The sequence below is a fragment of the Centroberyx gerrardi genome, chromosome 18 (genome assembly GCF_048128805.1).
Source record: "Centroberyx gerrardi isolate f3 chromosome 18, fCenGer3.hap1.cur.20231027, whole genome shotgun sequence".
Classification (NCBI taxonomy): domain Eukaryota; kingdom Metazoa; phylum Chordata; class Actinopteri; order Beryciformes; family Berycidae; genus Centroberyx; species Centroberyx gerrardi.
In genome coordinates, this window is record NC_136014.1 from 26,645,694 (window position 1) to 26,659,646 (window position 13,953).

The 13,953-nt window shown below is 41.0% G+C and overlaps 1 protein-coding gene across 1 annotated transcript in view; it reads right to left on the bottom strand.

Moving 5' to 3' along the window:
• Nucleotides 1-2,518: 2,518 nt before the first annotated feature.
• cd109 (CD109 molecule) overlaps nt 2,519-13,953 on the bottom strand; it is a 33,434-nt gene continuing 21,999 nt past the window's right edge. The window contains exons 25-33 of the mRNA XM_071910620.2: nt 13,034-13,262; nt 11,452-11,623; nt 9,403-9,593; nt 7,014-7,172; nt 6,661-6,726; nt 5,348-5,481; nt 3,825-3,981; nt 3,085-3,187; nt 2,519-2,706 (exon numbers count right to left, since the gene is read on the bottom strand). Coding sequence (XP_071766721.2) covers nt 2,519-2,706; nt 3,085-3,187; nt 3,825-3,981; nt 5,348-5,481; nt 6,661-6,726; nt 7,014-7,172; nt 9,403-9,593; nt 11,452-11,623; nt 13,034-13,262 — 1,399 coding nt within the window. The remainder of the gene's footprint in view (nt 2,707-3,084; nt 3,188-3,824; nt 3,982-5,347; nt 5,482-6,660; nt 6,727-7,013; nt 7,173-9,402; nt 9,594-11,451; nt 11,624-13,033; nt 13,263-13,953) is intronic.

The following is a 13,953-nucleotide window of genomic DNA, read 5'->3' on the forward strand; positions in this document are numbered from 1 at the left end:
TATTCCAGGGATAGTTACATCACATCCTATACTTCAAAAATACAACAGATATCATATTCTATTCTAATCTAATCTATTCTAACATTCAATTCTTTGTTTATTGTATCCCTTTTCATTGTGTTCCTTCTTTTAGATGGTGTTCTTTTCTATTTTTAAGTCCTTTATCTTGTATGATGTTTTCTAAACTTTTATTATTTTTATATTCTAAACTGTTACTAGTTTTACATCTTGTTTTGGCATGACATTTTTAAAATGTGTCATCATGATTGTGTCTTTGTGAGAAATGTTTCTGTAAGAATGTTTGCAGACTCAATACTTCCTCCAATAATAAATCAAGTGAAGTAGCGTGAAAAGGGGAAATGCAGGTGATTGTTTTAAATCATAATTCAGTATTTGAGTGTTTCTTCCTGTTTTGAGCGTTCCTGGTGGTTGTGAGTGATTATGCATTCCTTTGTTATGAGGGTGACTCTAAAAGAACAAGTGTTAAGGATCCACAGATAGATACACATTCACCCAGAGACTTTCATCTGAGAAATTTTTTTTCAGATTGAATTGAACGCAGAGCGATGCGTCACAAACTGGCTATTCCTCTAGTACAGTCATGTATTTATACTACCGCAGCTGGTTAAAGTAATAATCTGTGACATCATATAAATAAATGTCTGTTCTGTAAGACAACAGTGATCTAATCTATATCCAGTTTATAAATCTTCTCCACTGTCTGTTCTAAACAGCCGGTGTCTAGTAGCTCTTTCCTGGGAAAAATCCTCTGCCGCACAGGAAGTGATGCGTTTTACGTTTCCTGGTTTGTTTGGAATAAACAGCAGAAGAAGAACTGGGTAGTTAGCATGAGCAGTGATAGCCACCATGGCTGAACAGACAAAGAAAAGAGAAACTCAAATTGCAGCAACAGAAAATACAAGCTCCGCCCACACGGTTTGAGTGACAGGTGATCAAAGATGGAAATTTAAAAAAAAAAGAATTTTAGGCTCCATACATCCTTAGCTGACGCAGTTTATAATTGTCCAATACATTGTTGCAGTTAAAAACAACATTAAAATATTTTTATTATATTTTTAAACAATGCAAGGTGACAGGCAGAATAAAAAAAAAAAAGAAAAAGCAAATCACATTTGTATGAAAGATTATTAATGTGGTAGAATCTGCTTGGCTATACATGCTGACATAATTTTTAACATTTTCCCATGATCCATTGCAAGAAAAACCTTGAAAAAAATATAATTCCCTCCTCTATCATCCAGTTACACAAAGAAATTTACCAAACCTCATTTACAAACATGATACAGTACATGATTTAAAAAAAACATCTAAGACAAAATATTCAGTTCAACATCATCATTCAAAAATCATTTCCATTGACAGATATTTTACCCATCAGGCCATGTGACTCACACGTTTACATGCACAGAGAATTCCCTTCTGAACTGGTTTCTCAGTAATCTGGTTTTGGTTTGATGCATGTAAACATCAGACCTGGTTCAGAATCACTTGGTAAACTCATACTGGTTAAGATTCCAGCTTACTGCAGCATTAAACAGCTGACTGTGACATGGAAACATCTCACTGCTTCCACTTTTGGTTTCTGTCAAATTCAAACTTGCACAGCATTCTGGGTACAATTTGATGCCAATTTGATGCAAAATCTTCCTCATCTCCTTCTTCTTCTTCAGTGATGGAGGCTGGTGGTCTTGGCTAGCTGCTACTTCTTATGAGTCACTTTCCATGTCTCTTCTGGACCAACCCACCCACTTCTGAACAGTCGTTCCCCGCATCACGTCCCGTCCCAACATCCTGTTTCACCCGGAAAAACGTCAAACTACAGAAGCAAGTGTTTCACTGTCACCATAAGCAGAGTATGGCCAGCAGCCGGGTCTCTGTGCATGTAAACGAAGCCACTGGGAACTTGTGATAATGTGTTGTGAAGTGTTAAGGCCGGCGTTACAGGTGAAACGTCTTCACGCAACTCTGTTGTATGCAACCGAGATAACAAAGCTAGCAGAAATGTTAGCGTAGCAAACAGCTTGTGACATACATCCAAGAAAAATAAATCATCTTCATCCAGTATTTAGAGGTATTTGTGGATTAACTTTACATGTAAATATTGTCATATTCCAGGTAGTTTAAGTATTTCCTGTATAGAAAGTTAACGTGGCAGTGGACGTTAGCTGGCGTTAGCTTAATTGCTAACTGTGGATATACAGTAGCTTACATTATGTTCATATTAAGCCAAAGTGAAGAGATTTAACATGCTGAATTAGTAACTTTTTAATTTGTTTGCCGTTGTAAAACATGACTTTCCCCCTCTCAACCATTTAAACTATTGCAGAGTGTGTTGTGTAGTTTTGATTGCATTTGAAATCTTTGTGCAACTCGCAACTCACCAATGCAACCAAATTGCATGAATAGTTTCACCGTGTAACGCCGGCCTGACACCTTCCACAAAATGTTGAACCTTACATTAGTGTCCATCTAAAAGCTGAACCGGCCTCTGTCTCGTTTACACAGCGGAGATGAGCAGGAGCGGCAGAGCGCAGAGGGGCAGCAGGAAGTGATGCGCGGCGTGCGACGCGCCGGCGCTCATGTGCTGGTCCTGCGCTCGGCACTGACGGCAGTCATCGCCGCAGAAGGAGCAGGCGGACATGTCCTGCCTCCAGTACGACCTGTACGTCCGCACCGTCCTCCGCCCTGCAGAGACAGACACAGAGAGGTCAGAGGTCAAAGCTGCAGGCTCACCATGTGGTCACTGATATTCAAGTGCTGCTTCTCCTACTGCTAAACCTGTTTCTCTCTAAAGTGTGTAGCTTGAAAAGTGTTAAAACAAAATGTCTTATGTTATTGTTTTAAGAATAAAGTAGTATTAGTGCTAGTAGAGGCAGTAGAACTAGTCTTAGCAGTAGTGGTAGTAGTAGTACAGTAGAAGTATGAGTAGTAGTAGTTATAATAGCAGTAGTAGTAGTAGTTTTGGTATTAGTACTAGTAGTAGTGGCAGTAGTATTAGCAGTAGTAGTATTTCTAAAACTATAAGCCATACAAATAAAGCTGGTTATTAGACTCCAGTCTTACGTGGTTCATAATAATCGTAGATGACAACAGTTGCATCCTGGACTTTGGCGACTTTATATTCCATAACCAGAGGAATCTGGATGCACATCTCCTCTGTCGTCACCTGGAAACACATTTACATTTTACATTTTAATCATCATCATCAAAACACTATGATCTAGACCTTTCACCAACATGACTGACGTACTTCTGCTTCCTCTCAGCAGTGTATTGATCGGTTCTCTCCACTGGCAGCAGTGTTACGAAGCCAACTTTGTCTCCTGCGACAGTCTGTGATCACTGATTTGATGTTTCAACACAACACAGGTGTCGTCACTGACAGATCTTTCTGTTTCTGTTGTCAGACTATTTTCCGTCACTGATTCACTCTTACTGTGTAACCTTTATCAGCACAGTCACTGACAAATTTGCAAAGATGAAATATAGAAAAATGAATTTATAGGTTTGGTGCAATCTAGCAGATTTCAAAAAATGTTGATGTTGCTGTGATATTGAGGCTCTTACATGACTTAATGTGATTTGGTAAATAAATAATAAATTTCAGCTAAACGCTCATGTTGTTTTGACAGCTCACTGCGCAATAGCACTGCATTTTCCGTAGCATAACAACTGTACATTTTAACTGTAATTTCAGTTTGCAGATTATTATTATTTTTGCCCTTTTAACATCGTTGGGTAGACAGAGATCACAGCTATAGCTTGCACCCTTATACATCAAAGAAGTACAGAGTGAACCTTACAGAGTCTAAGTACAGGATGACCTTCCCCGGAGACGTTTCCACTTTCTTGACCACAGCTCCGGTCGGCACGCCGTTCTGCGCCAGGCTGAAGCCGCTCAGCAGGCCCACCTCCAGGATCACCATGCCGGTCGCCTCCAGGCCCGCCGCCTCCTGCAGCCTGCAGGGGGCGACACCGCATCACACTGAACACCACCGCCACGTTTAAAGCTGCGACAAGCTAAATCTTCTGACCGCTAGAGGGCGACGGAAACCGTAACACATTTGTAAATAACACACAGCAAAGCCACTGCACTACGGAGGCCTACCAAGGACAAACATTACAAAGCATCGTGCATAAATGCTAACAGCTAAGCTAACCGTACCTACAGAGAAGTCTCACCGGTTACCAGTCTCACTTTGACAGATCTTTCTCCTGCTGAAGGTCACATGTCCCACAATGACAAGTGAAGAGGCAGGTAGCAAGTTTACTAGTTTAACAAGTTTACTACAAGTTTACTCGCTCGCTTCATTGATTCCACCATTACGAGAATGTTTTTCAGGAGTGGGAGGGGGAGAGCGCCGCTTTTAAACAGCGAGGGAGGAGACGAGCTAGTTTTAAAAAACATGAAAAGCTGCTGAATGGAGCGGGAGGAGCTTCGTTCAGGAGCAGAATCTGACAACAAGCTTTAGAAAAGAGGAGAAAACAGGATAACAAGGATATTGGTTTATATCATTATGTCTCAGTGAAATCTCCACATAACACACATTAGCTTCAGGACTAGTTAGAAGGTCTGATATCGCTTATTGCAGGTTTAAACTATCCAAAACATTACTTAATTCAGCAGGTGCAATAAATAAACAGGAACATGTAAAAAGTTTTATTCCAAAATGGGATATCCATTGAAAATAATGACGCCTATTCTGACAAAATGGTTGATACATAAGAACAACAGTGGCATATAACAATACTAATAATAAACAATATTTGTCACCACGCGCTTTACAGAGCATAAGAACAAGCAACAAGTGAAAAGACAATAGACACTGCATGAAAATAAGAAATTATGTGAAATTAGTCAATAAATTAGTCATTAATGAATAAAATTTAAGTTAAAAGTTACTTGTTACAGAAAGCAAGCAGCAACTTGCTGTTAAAGTTATGACTATTTAAATATTGATGGATGAATTTCAGTAACCAAAACTTTTCCCCAATGGATATATAGCATTAGGAATGAAACCTTTCATTTTAACATATTAATTTTATATCACTTCTTAAAATTGAATGTATATTTACATACAGGCTTTCAAAATATGCTTTTTTCCCTTTGCTATTCCTACTGAATTTGTCTGTTTTTATTGTTATGTAACCCTGTTTTCAATCCACATCTGGAGTTTTTATTGTTTACCTTATTGGCTTTTATTTATTTTTGTGTCTTACGTCTTTATTTATTTAGTTTTATTGTTTGTAAAGGATTTTATGACACTGTTTTGAAAAAATGTGATACAAATAACTGTGATTGTCATGATTGCGTCAGGCGCCTCACCTGGTGCAGATGTAGAGCCGGACGGCGTGCGTCTCCGTGTCGAACAGCTCCACCTCCAGAGCAAACGCCTCGCCGCCCGCTGCTCTTCTTCTCCTCAACAAACTGCCGCTGCCTACGTTGTAAAACACATTCAGCTGAGAGAGAGAGGGAGGCAGGACAGAGAAGAAGAAGGGAAATGAGACTGGGGTTATTGTGAAAAAGGGGAAAGAACAACTTCCATGCAACTAACTCTTGCTTTGTGTTTTGGGATTATTACATCATTGATATTACACATTTCACATATTTTCTCTTTCTTCTGTTTGTTTTGTTCTTTCTTTGATTGTGTTGTATTACAATTTGAGGAGAACACATTGTTTTCATCTTGTGTGAAATTAATTAAAGCACAAAACAGTTTCCCTTGTGAGTGGCACTTCACATTACGGTACACAAATTAGGCCTACAGGGTAATTACTGTGTAATTACATGGACATTATCAGGAAGTAACTGGTCATTTCTGGTAATAACGAGTAACTATTTGTAATTATAGTGTATAATTTCTCTGTTAAATGCCGGTAATTTCTGGTGATAACGAGTCATTATTAGAATGATAACAGGACTACATTAATGTAGCAAGTTGTTCAATCATTACTGAATAATTACTATGTAATACTTTGGAAACATTTGCTCATTTTGCCTTTCCAATGCCTATTATGAAAGTACTAGATAATACCATGGGAACTAGGGTTGTAAGTGTGAATTTGATCGATCAAGCTTATCAATTACGATCAAATTGAACAGTGTGGTCTTGTCTTCAATTGCATCAGCGGGAGTTTTACTGAAATCATTATTTAAATACAACAGGTGCAAACTAACTGGCCAGACAGGCTGCAGATTTAGCAAAATGAAGCGTGTTTGTGTTCAGTGATTCAATCGCTGGAGAGAGAGAGATCATTTAAATAATCTATTTATTGGCCATAATTCTGTTTTTGTTTTGCTGTTCTATAAACAGGCCCATGTTTCAAACCTTTAATTAAAGATTTGATTGAAGAAAACCACGTTTCGTATTTTCTATGTCACAAGCTACATGTTGCTGTTTTTTCAAGAACATTTCTTAAAAGTGACATCCCTAATGGGAACTGTAGAGCCAAGTCAAGTCAGGCTTGACACCTCAACATCACACTGACTTTACTCTCCAGGCTGAGTCCAGGCTGCCTAAAGACAGACCAGCAGGAGGCGCTGGTTTTAGTGACTCATCCTATAGTGCCGACCCAGATCAGTTCACTAAGGACGGTGTTTCTCTGTCCCGTGACTGTCTTCACATGTGACTCCTGTACCTGAACCAGAGCGAATCCTCGTCCCTCTGCAGTGACCCGCAGGTTCAGCTCCGCCTGTGGGGCGATCTGGAGGGTAAAACCAAACAGGAACAGGAACAGTAAACAGAACAGTATTTATCTCTGTAGACCTGGATCAGTATTTATCTGACTAGACCTGCTCAGTGTTTATGTCGGTAAACCTGGCTCTATTCTTTCAGATTCTTCTCTAATTTGTGCTTTTTTTCTTGTGAAACACTGAATAGTTCCCAGCCGCTCTGTCTCCTCCGATCATCAAATGAAACAACCTGAAAAGAGAAATTCATTATTTACTTGAGCTGGTGTGTGTGTGTGTGTGTGTGTGTGTGTGTGTGTACCTGCTGGCTCTGCAGCAGCAGGAAGTTGTTGTGGTCGATGTGGAAGGCGGCGGCGGCGGCGGCGGTGGAGTTCGTGCTGACTCTGATGGTGAGGTCCTGGTCATGTGACGCGCCTTGAGCCGCGACCGCCGACAGAGCCTGCAGACCCACCACCGTGTCCTGAGGGAGAGGAGAGGAACACGCTGGAGAGCTGGGTCTGTGTGTGTGTGTGTGTGTGTGTGTGTGTGTGTGTGTGTGTGTGTGTCGGGTTCAGCTACACACATTTGCACCAATAAATTCTATTACAGTTCAGTCGCTGCTGGACTTTCACTTCAATACTCTCAAGTGGTTTCCTGTTTACAACTCTGTGTGTGTGTGTGTGTGTGTTCCTGTGTGTGTGTGTGTGTGTGCGTGTGTGTCGGGTTCTACTTCATGCATTTGTGCTAATAAATTCTATTACAGTTCAGTCGCTGCTGGACTTTCACTTCGATACTCTCAAGTGGTTTCCTGTTTACAACTGTGTGTGTGTGTGTGTTCCTGTGTGTGTGTGTGTGTGTGTGTGTTCCTGTCTGTGTGTTCCTGTGTGTCCCTGTGTGTGTGTTCCTGTTTGTGTGTGTGTCCCTGTGTGTGTGGATGTGTTCTTGTTTGTGTGTGTGTCCCTGTGTGTGTGTGTGTGTGTGTGTGTGTGTGTGTATGTATATGTCCCTGTGTGTGTGTATGTGTTTTTGTTTGTGTGTGTGTCCCTGTGTGTGTGTGTGTGTGTGTGTGTATGTATATGTTCCTGTGTGTGTGTGTGTGTGTCCCTGTGTGTGTCTGTATATGTTCCTGTGTGTGTGTGTGAATGTATATGTTTGTGTGTGTGTGTGTGTGTGTATGTATATGTTCCTGTGTGTGTGTGTGTGTGTTCCTGTGTGTGTGTGTGTGTGTGTGTGTGTGTGTACAGTAACTGCTGTTCGTCACCACATGCCCAGACAGCCACAGTCTCCTTGTGATGCGACTCAAACCACAGACAGCAGAACTTTCCTCCTCCTCCTCCTCCTCTTCCTCTTCCTCTGACAGCCTTCAGGCTCCATCAGCAGGAAGCCGTCAGCCCGACCCGGCTCAGCCTCACCGTCCCGTCAGCGAAGCCCTCCATCCTTTACAACAACATGACACGCCGTCGCTGTCATGTGAAAACCTCCTAACTCCGTAATTTTGGTGATTTTTCCGTGTTGTAACTCCAGCTGAAGGATTACAGAGGGATTCGTCTGTGGGCTGAGGAAACTCTGCGACCCCGAGCTGCGTGGAAACTTTCCAAAAACCCGCTGGAGAAACTGACAAATGCTCAAAAGTGGTCAAGCTAAAAAAACAAGGCTTTTTTTCCCTCCAGTTTTTTTTGGAGGCACAGTGAGGTCGTTCTGTTTGACGGACATGTTGCCCTGCAGGACCATGTTCAGCAGGAGCCGTCCCAGCTGGGAAACAAACGCTGACTCTACAGTGTTGGTGCCATGCTCTGCCCACTGAGTTAAACAGAAACGCTTTCTTTATTCTTTTAAGTGGAACTCCGAAATCCGGTCGGAGGAAACTTATGATGATGGAACGAAGAAAATAATACGTTTAATACCAATACCAATAATTGTAAATAGGAGAAATAGGAGTTTTTTATATATTGGCAGAATCTGCTTTGTCAAAGTCCCGTCTCCCACCTTTGTTTCACCTATTTACAATTATTGATAAACCTATTATTTTCTTCTGTCATGGCCAGGAAGCTACACAACCCAAGGTTAAACCCCACCATCAGAGGTGAGGTCTAACCCTAACCCTCGAGTCACAGTTTGAATTGCTTGAGACTTGACTTGCTGCATGAAGAGAAGACTTGAGACTTGACTTGACTTGGGTTCTGGTGACTTGGGACTTGACTCTGACTTGTACTTTGATGACTTGAAAAGGTTTCTAAAGTCTTGACTTGAGATCTTGTGTTTGTGTAAATGACTTAGATTGAAAGTGATGAGATTTGTTCCAGCGGACGACTGAATTTAAATTCTGTTTTCTGAATTTGTATGGAATGATTGAATTTATTGAAGTTGAAACTGATTATAGAAATCAAACTCATGATGCTCTTACCAAGTTTTTATCCTATTAAAACCATATTGCATTGAAAAGTCCTAGATATTTAGTTTTCTTTAAGATATTAAATTGATACTGGACTCTTGATTTGTTCTGACTTGACTTGCTGTTCTACATTTAGACTTGAGACTCGAGCAAAATTGACTTGGTCACACCTCTGAATCTTCACATAATTCCTGTCCACAACATGTAATCTATGTTTCAGGCTCATTTCACAAACTTTTATGAGGCTGTGTTGAATCTTTCAGTTCGGCTTTAGAACTGTGCAGAAATACAGGGAATATTTCCAGCTCTCAGACCTCACCTGTGTGCTCCCGTATCCTCCCAGGTGATTCCTCTGCTGGCCGAGCCACCTCAGGAGGCCGAGGCCCCGCTCCACGCTTCCCAGCTCGTTCAGACAGAGCAGCAGGTAGGAGGCCATCTCGATGTCTGCGGAGCGCGGTTGCCACGACGCCGACAGCCCGGCGTCCGAGGACGTCCAGAACGGCACGCCGTCTACACACAGAGCAGATACAGCAACCATTTGACATATATCTGATATTAGGGATGGGACGATATATCGAAATTCAATATATCGCGATACAAAACTGTGACAATCCGTGTGGTGTGTCAGGAACATGAATGGTGATATCAGCTCCATGTTATTCTGCTGTCAGGAACATGAATGGTGATATCAGCTCCATGTTATTCTGCTGTCAGGAACATGAATGGTGATATCAGCTCCATGTTATTCTGCTGTCAGGAACATGAATGGTGATATCAGCTCCATGTTATTCTGCTGTAGTAATCACTAATGAGACTCTTGACCATCACAGTTTCACAAGCTCTCCATCCAAATTATATTATTGTCACTTTGTAATGACATTTTTAAATTGTTGTTTACATTCTAGCAGCCAATGGCATCGCTAGAAAGATTTGCGACTCAGAAATAAACAGAACTCTGCACAGTCAGACTTTGTTGTCGCTGAACTTTTATTGATCACATCGTATCCTGGTTGTTTTGAATCGTGAACCACATATCGTGTATCGTATCGTGAGATAAGCAGATCGTCCCGTCCCTGTGATACATATGATTTATCCGCACAGAGGAGAAAGTCTGCCTTGTTGTCAGACTAGAGAGCCGCTCACTGGGGAATCGAGGCCTCCAGACATTCAGAAATATAAAAAAGAGCATGTCGTCAATGAATCCAAGGCATTCAACTCTTCAAAAAACACATCTGGTTTAAAACTAGTTTGCTATGACTGTGGTCAAGAGAAAAGAAATGAACGATTTTTCCAAGAGCGGAGTGCCATGAATTCATTGAAAACTTGCCCTTTCTGAGGCATCCAGACGTTTAAAAAAAAGTAAATAGGGCAAGTCAAGACACTCAACTCTTCAAAAATAATTTTAAAAACCGTTTAAAACTAGTTTGCAATGAAAGACTGAAGCCAAGAGAAGAGAAATGAAGACTTCCAAAAACGTCTTGGAACACAATACATGCATTTTGGAAAACTAAACAAAGAAATTTGAAGTTCAGTACTTAACAAATAAGATGTAATATGTACAATATATTCACAATTATATGTCAATACTTGAGTTGTACTTTTATGCCAGCAATCATTTTCTCACTATCTGCATACAGAGGACTCTGGACAAACCAGACATTCAGAAAAGTCTAGAAAAATCTGCTTTTGTGTGTCTTGTGCTTTTCCTGATGTTTGTCTTATATCAGTCTGTTCTGTGGTTGACTGTTGATCAGTTAGATCTAGTTAGGCTCAGTCTCATGCTTGTGATAAACGGCTGCAGAAATAAACAAACTTGCACTGGAAACGTGTCTGGAAAAGAGTCTTCAGTGAATTCAAGACACTCAACTCTTCAAAAACATGAAAAAAAAATGTTTTAAAAGTAGTTTGCTATGAATGATTGAAGCCAAGAGAAGAGAAATAAAAGATTTTCCAAGAGTTGACTGCCTTAAATTAATTGAAGATTTGACTTCTTGAAATTTGAAGTCCTTGTAATTCATTAGTCAATATTTCATAAATAAGAATGATTTCATGCTCAAAAGTGTTATATGTAGAATATCTTGCACTTGAGCTGTACTTTTATGCAAGCAATCATTTTCTAAGAAAGTAAATCATTTCGACTGGATATTATATTGGTTGGATTGGTTTGACATTGTGTTTTTTTTTTGGGGGGGGGGTATCAATGGTGGACACCTAATTTTGGAATGAAACTCTTCCTCTGGACACCCAGAATGCTCTGCTATGTAAGGAAGATGATTCAACAAAATACAGCATGTAGAGGTGGTTGGATACATTAACCTATGGACTCAAGAATAAATCTGTGTCCCCCCCCCCCCCCCTGTCCCGGTACCTCTCATCTCGGCCCGTCCCATCAGCTCGCTCAGCGCCTCGTCGGCGCTGGAGCTGCCGGCCAGCGCCAGAGCGAAGGTGAGCAGACTGAGGCTGTAGTTGCTGGAGACGCCCAGCGCCAGGCGGGTCTCCAGGAACATCAGGCCCTCCGACACCTGGCTGCCATACTGCCGCTGACACACACACACACACACACACACACACACACAGGAGGAGGAGACATGAGCAGACATCAGTTCACTTCAACAGCGTTTATGAGATCCATCCATAAAGACGCGATGAGATGAGGCAACATGTTTGGGCGTCCACTCTTGGCCCGAAACTGTCTGTTATGCATCTTGTTAGTCTGTTTGTTTGTTCCCATCTGTGGCCACATTACTTTTCCCCTCTTCATGTTTTTACACTGCTGATTAAGATAACATGAAGCTTTATTGATCCCTGTGGGGAAACTGGGCCTTTCAGCAGCCAATAATAATGAGATACAGCACAGACAAATAGAAATAGAAATAAGAATGAAGCAAAAGAGGGTCATCTGTTGGTAATTTCAACACTAGAACGTGTGAAGTAGAAATGTATGAGTGAAAGAATGAAAGCATTAAGAGTGTGCAAAATAGTAGCGTTGGAACTTATTGAGACAAAGAAAAAATTAATGAAAAATACATAATATGAGAATATAACTAAATATGAAATATGTGTAACAAGTTATAAAAAGATCAACAAATATGCAATATATAATGAAGAAAATGAGAATATGAGGAAAAACTATATGTGAAACTTGCAGCATGTAGAGAATATGTTTAGGTGTGTATGTTTTTGTTGTAAAAGCCATAACTTTATCACATATATTCAAAATACAGCAGTAGATAACATGTACAGCATGTGCAGATTTGGATATTGGTGGAAAAAAACACTGAATGTGTTTATACATTGGAAATATTTTTTCTCAAATATTAAAACCAGTTGTTGTAGACTGTTCTTCCTCTTCCAATAATCACAAATAAATTAATCAATGTGCTTTTTTACTTGTTTGCTTTACAAGTTATTGAAGGAAGAAAAACGAAAATCCACTGAAGAGCCAATATCCAATATCAAGCCAACTTCACTCTGGTTTTTACATGTAGGTGGAGAGAGCGATAGCACTAGTTGTTACTGTCAGAAGAGGAAAAAGTAAAAGTCGCGCCCCTTACTCAAAACCCAACATATATTGATGCTGCATTGCATTCTGGTCTCTCTCCTCTTCTACTATGGATTTCTCCCTGTATGATTGTTGAACGTCTCTCGGTGCAAAATGGCGGCTCTAGAAAGAAGCCCTCGCTCTTTGATTCTGAGGGACTGACACCAAAACCTGACGTTTACCGCTGATGTTTTACATCCTGAAACATTTTCTCATATCAAACTCCATTGTAGCTGCTGGAAACATCTGGAGGTGACGTCACCTCGTCTACGATTGGCCGGTTATCCACTAAGAAGAAAAACACAACAAACTACTGAATGGAGCCAGAGATGCAAGGTGCCAGTAGCTGTTTTTAGGGTGGATTTTTCCTTGAATTAAAGAAAACTGTCTGTAGTGCCATGACTCGTACCTTTAAGGTCTCGTCCTGCAGCAGAGCCATGAGGACGTAGGCAGTGAGGGAGACGGGACCGTCCAGGCCGCCCTGCAGCTCGGTGTGGATGACCCGGCCCGGCTCCTCCCACCTCCCGTCGGCCCCCTGCTGGGCCTCCAGCCAGGCGGCGGTCCTCTGCAGCACCCGCGGGTCGATGGCGATGAAGGGCCGCGCCTGCAGGAAACACCTCAGCACGAAGGCTGAGAGCCTGTGGAGAGGAGAGGCAGGAACACAGGCATGACATCCTGTACTTTATTTAGATTTTACAGGAAAGCATTCTTATAATGCTTTTTTATGTCCCTTTTTTAATCCCTGTTCATAATCCTGTCGTTTCCTTATATTTTATTTTATCTTTATCCTCATGTGTGGTTTCATTTGTCTTCATGTTTTTTATCCCAGTTTGTCACCCTATCTGTCTCCTAAAGAAGAGGATCAGGGCCACGTGAAAAATTTGAGTTCTGAGTTTAAAGTCAGAATTCTGAGAATAAAGATTCTGACTTTTTGAAAGCAAACTGCACTTTTTTAGATGTTTGAATGCGTGTTTCCTACCTTCCAGGCAGCCATTCATTTCCATTAATTTCATTACGGTACGAAAATCAACTTGCATAGACTTAAAACCTGCTTGAGATGGGTAATCCATCACAGTGAACAACCTACCCGGGTTTATTTTTGTTTTATTTTTGGTAATTAAGTTTAAGGCCCGCATTGATTTGAAACGACGACAAGTCTTCTGGTGCGTTCACATGCTGGTGGGAAGCTCTGACAGCTGGGACTTCAAACTCCCAAACAGCGTTGCATTCACGCGCTATTTGGTTTAAAAATCAAACCCAGAAGACAAACTAAGAGCAAACATGGGCATCGAGAAAAGGATAATGTGTAATTGGCTTCTTCTTGCTTTA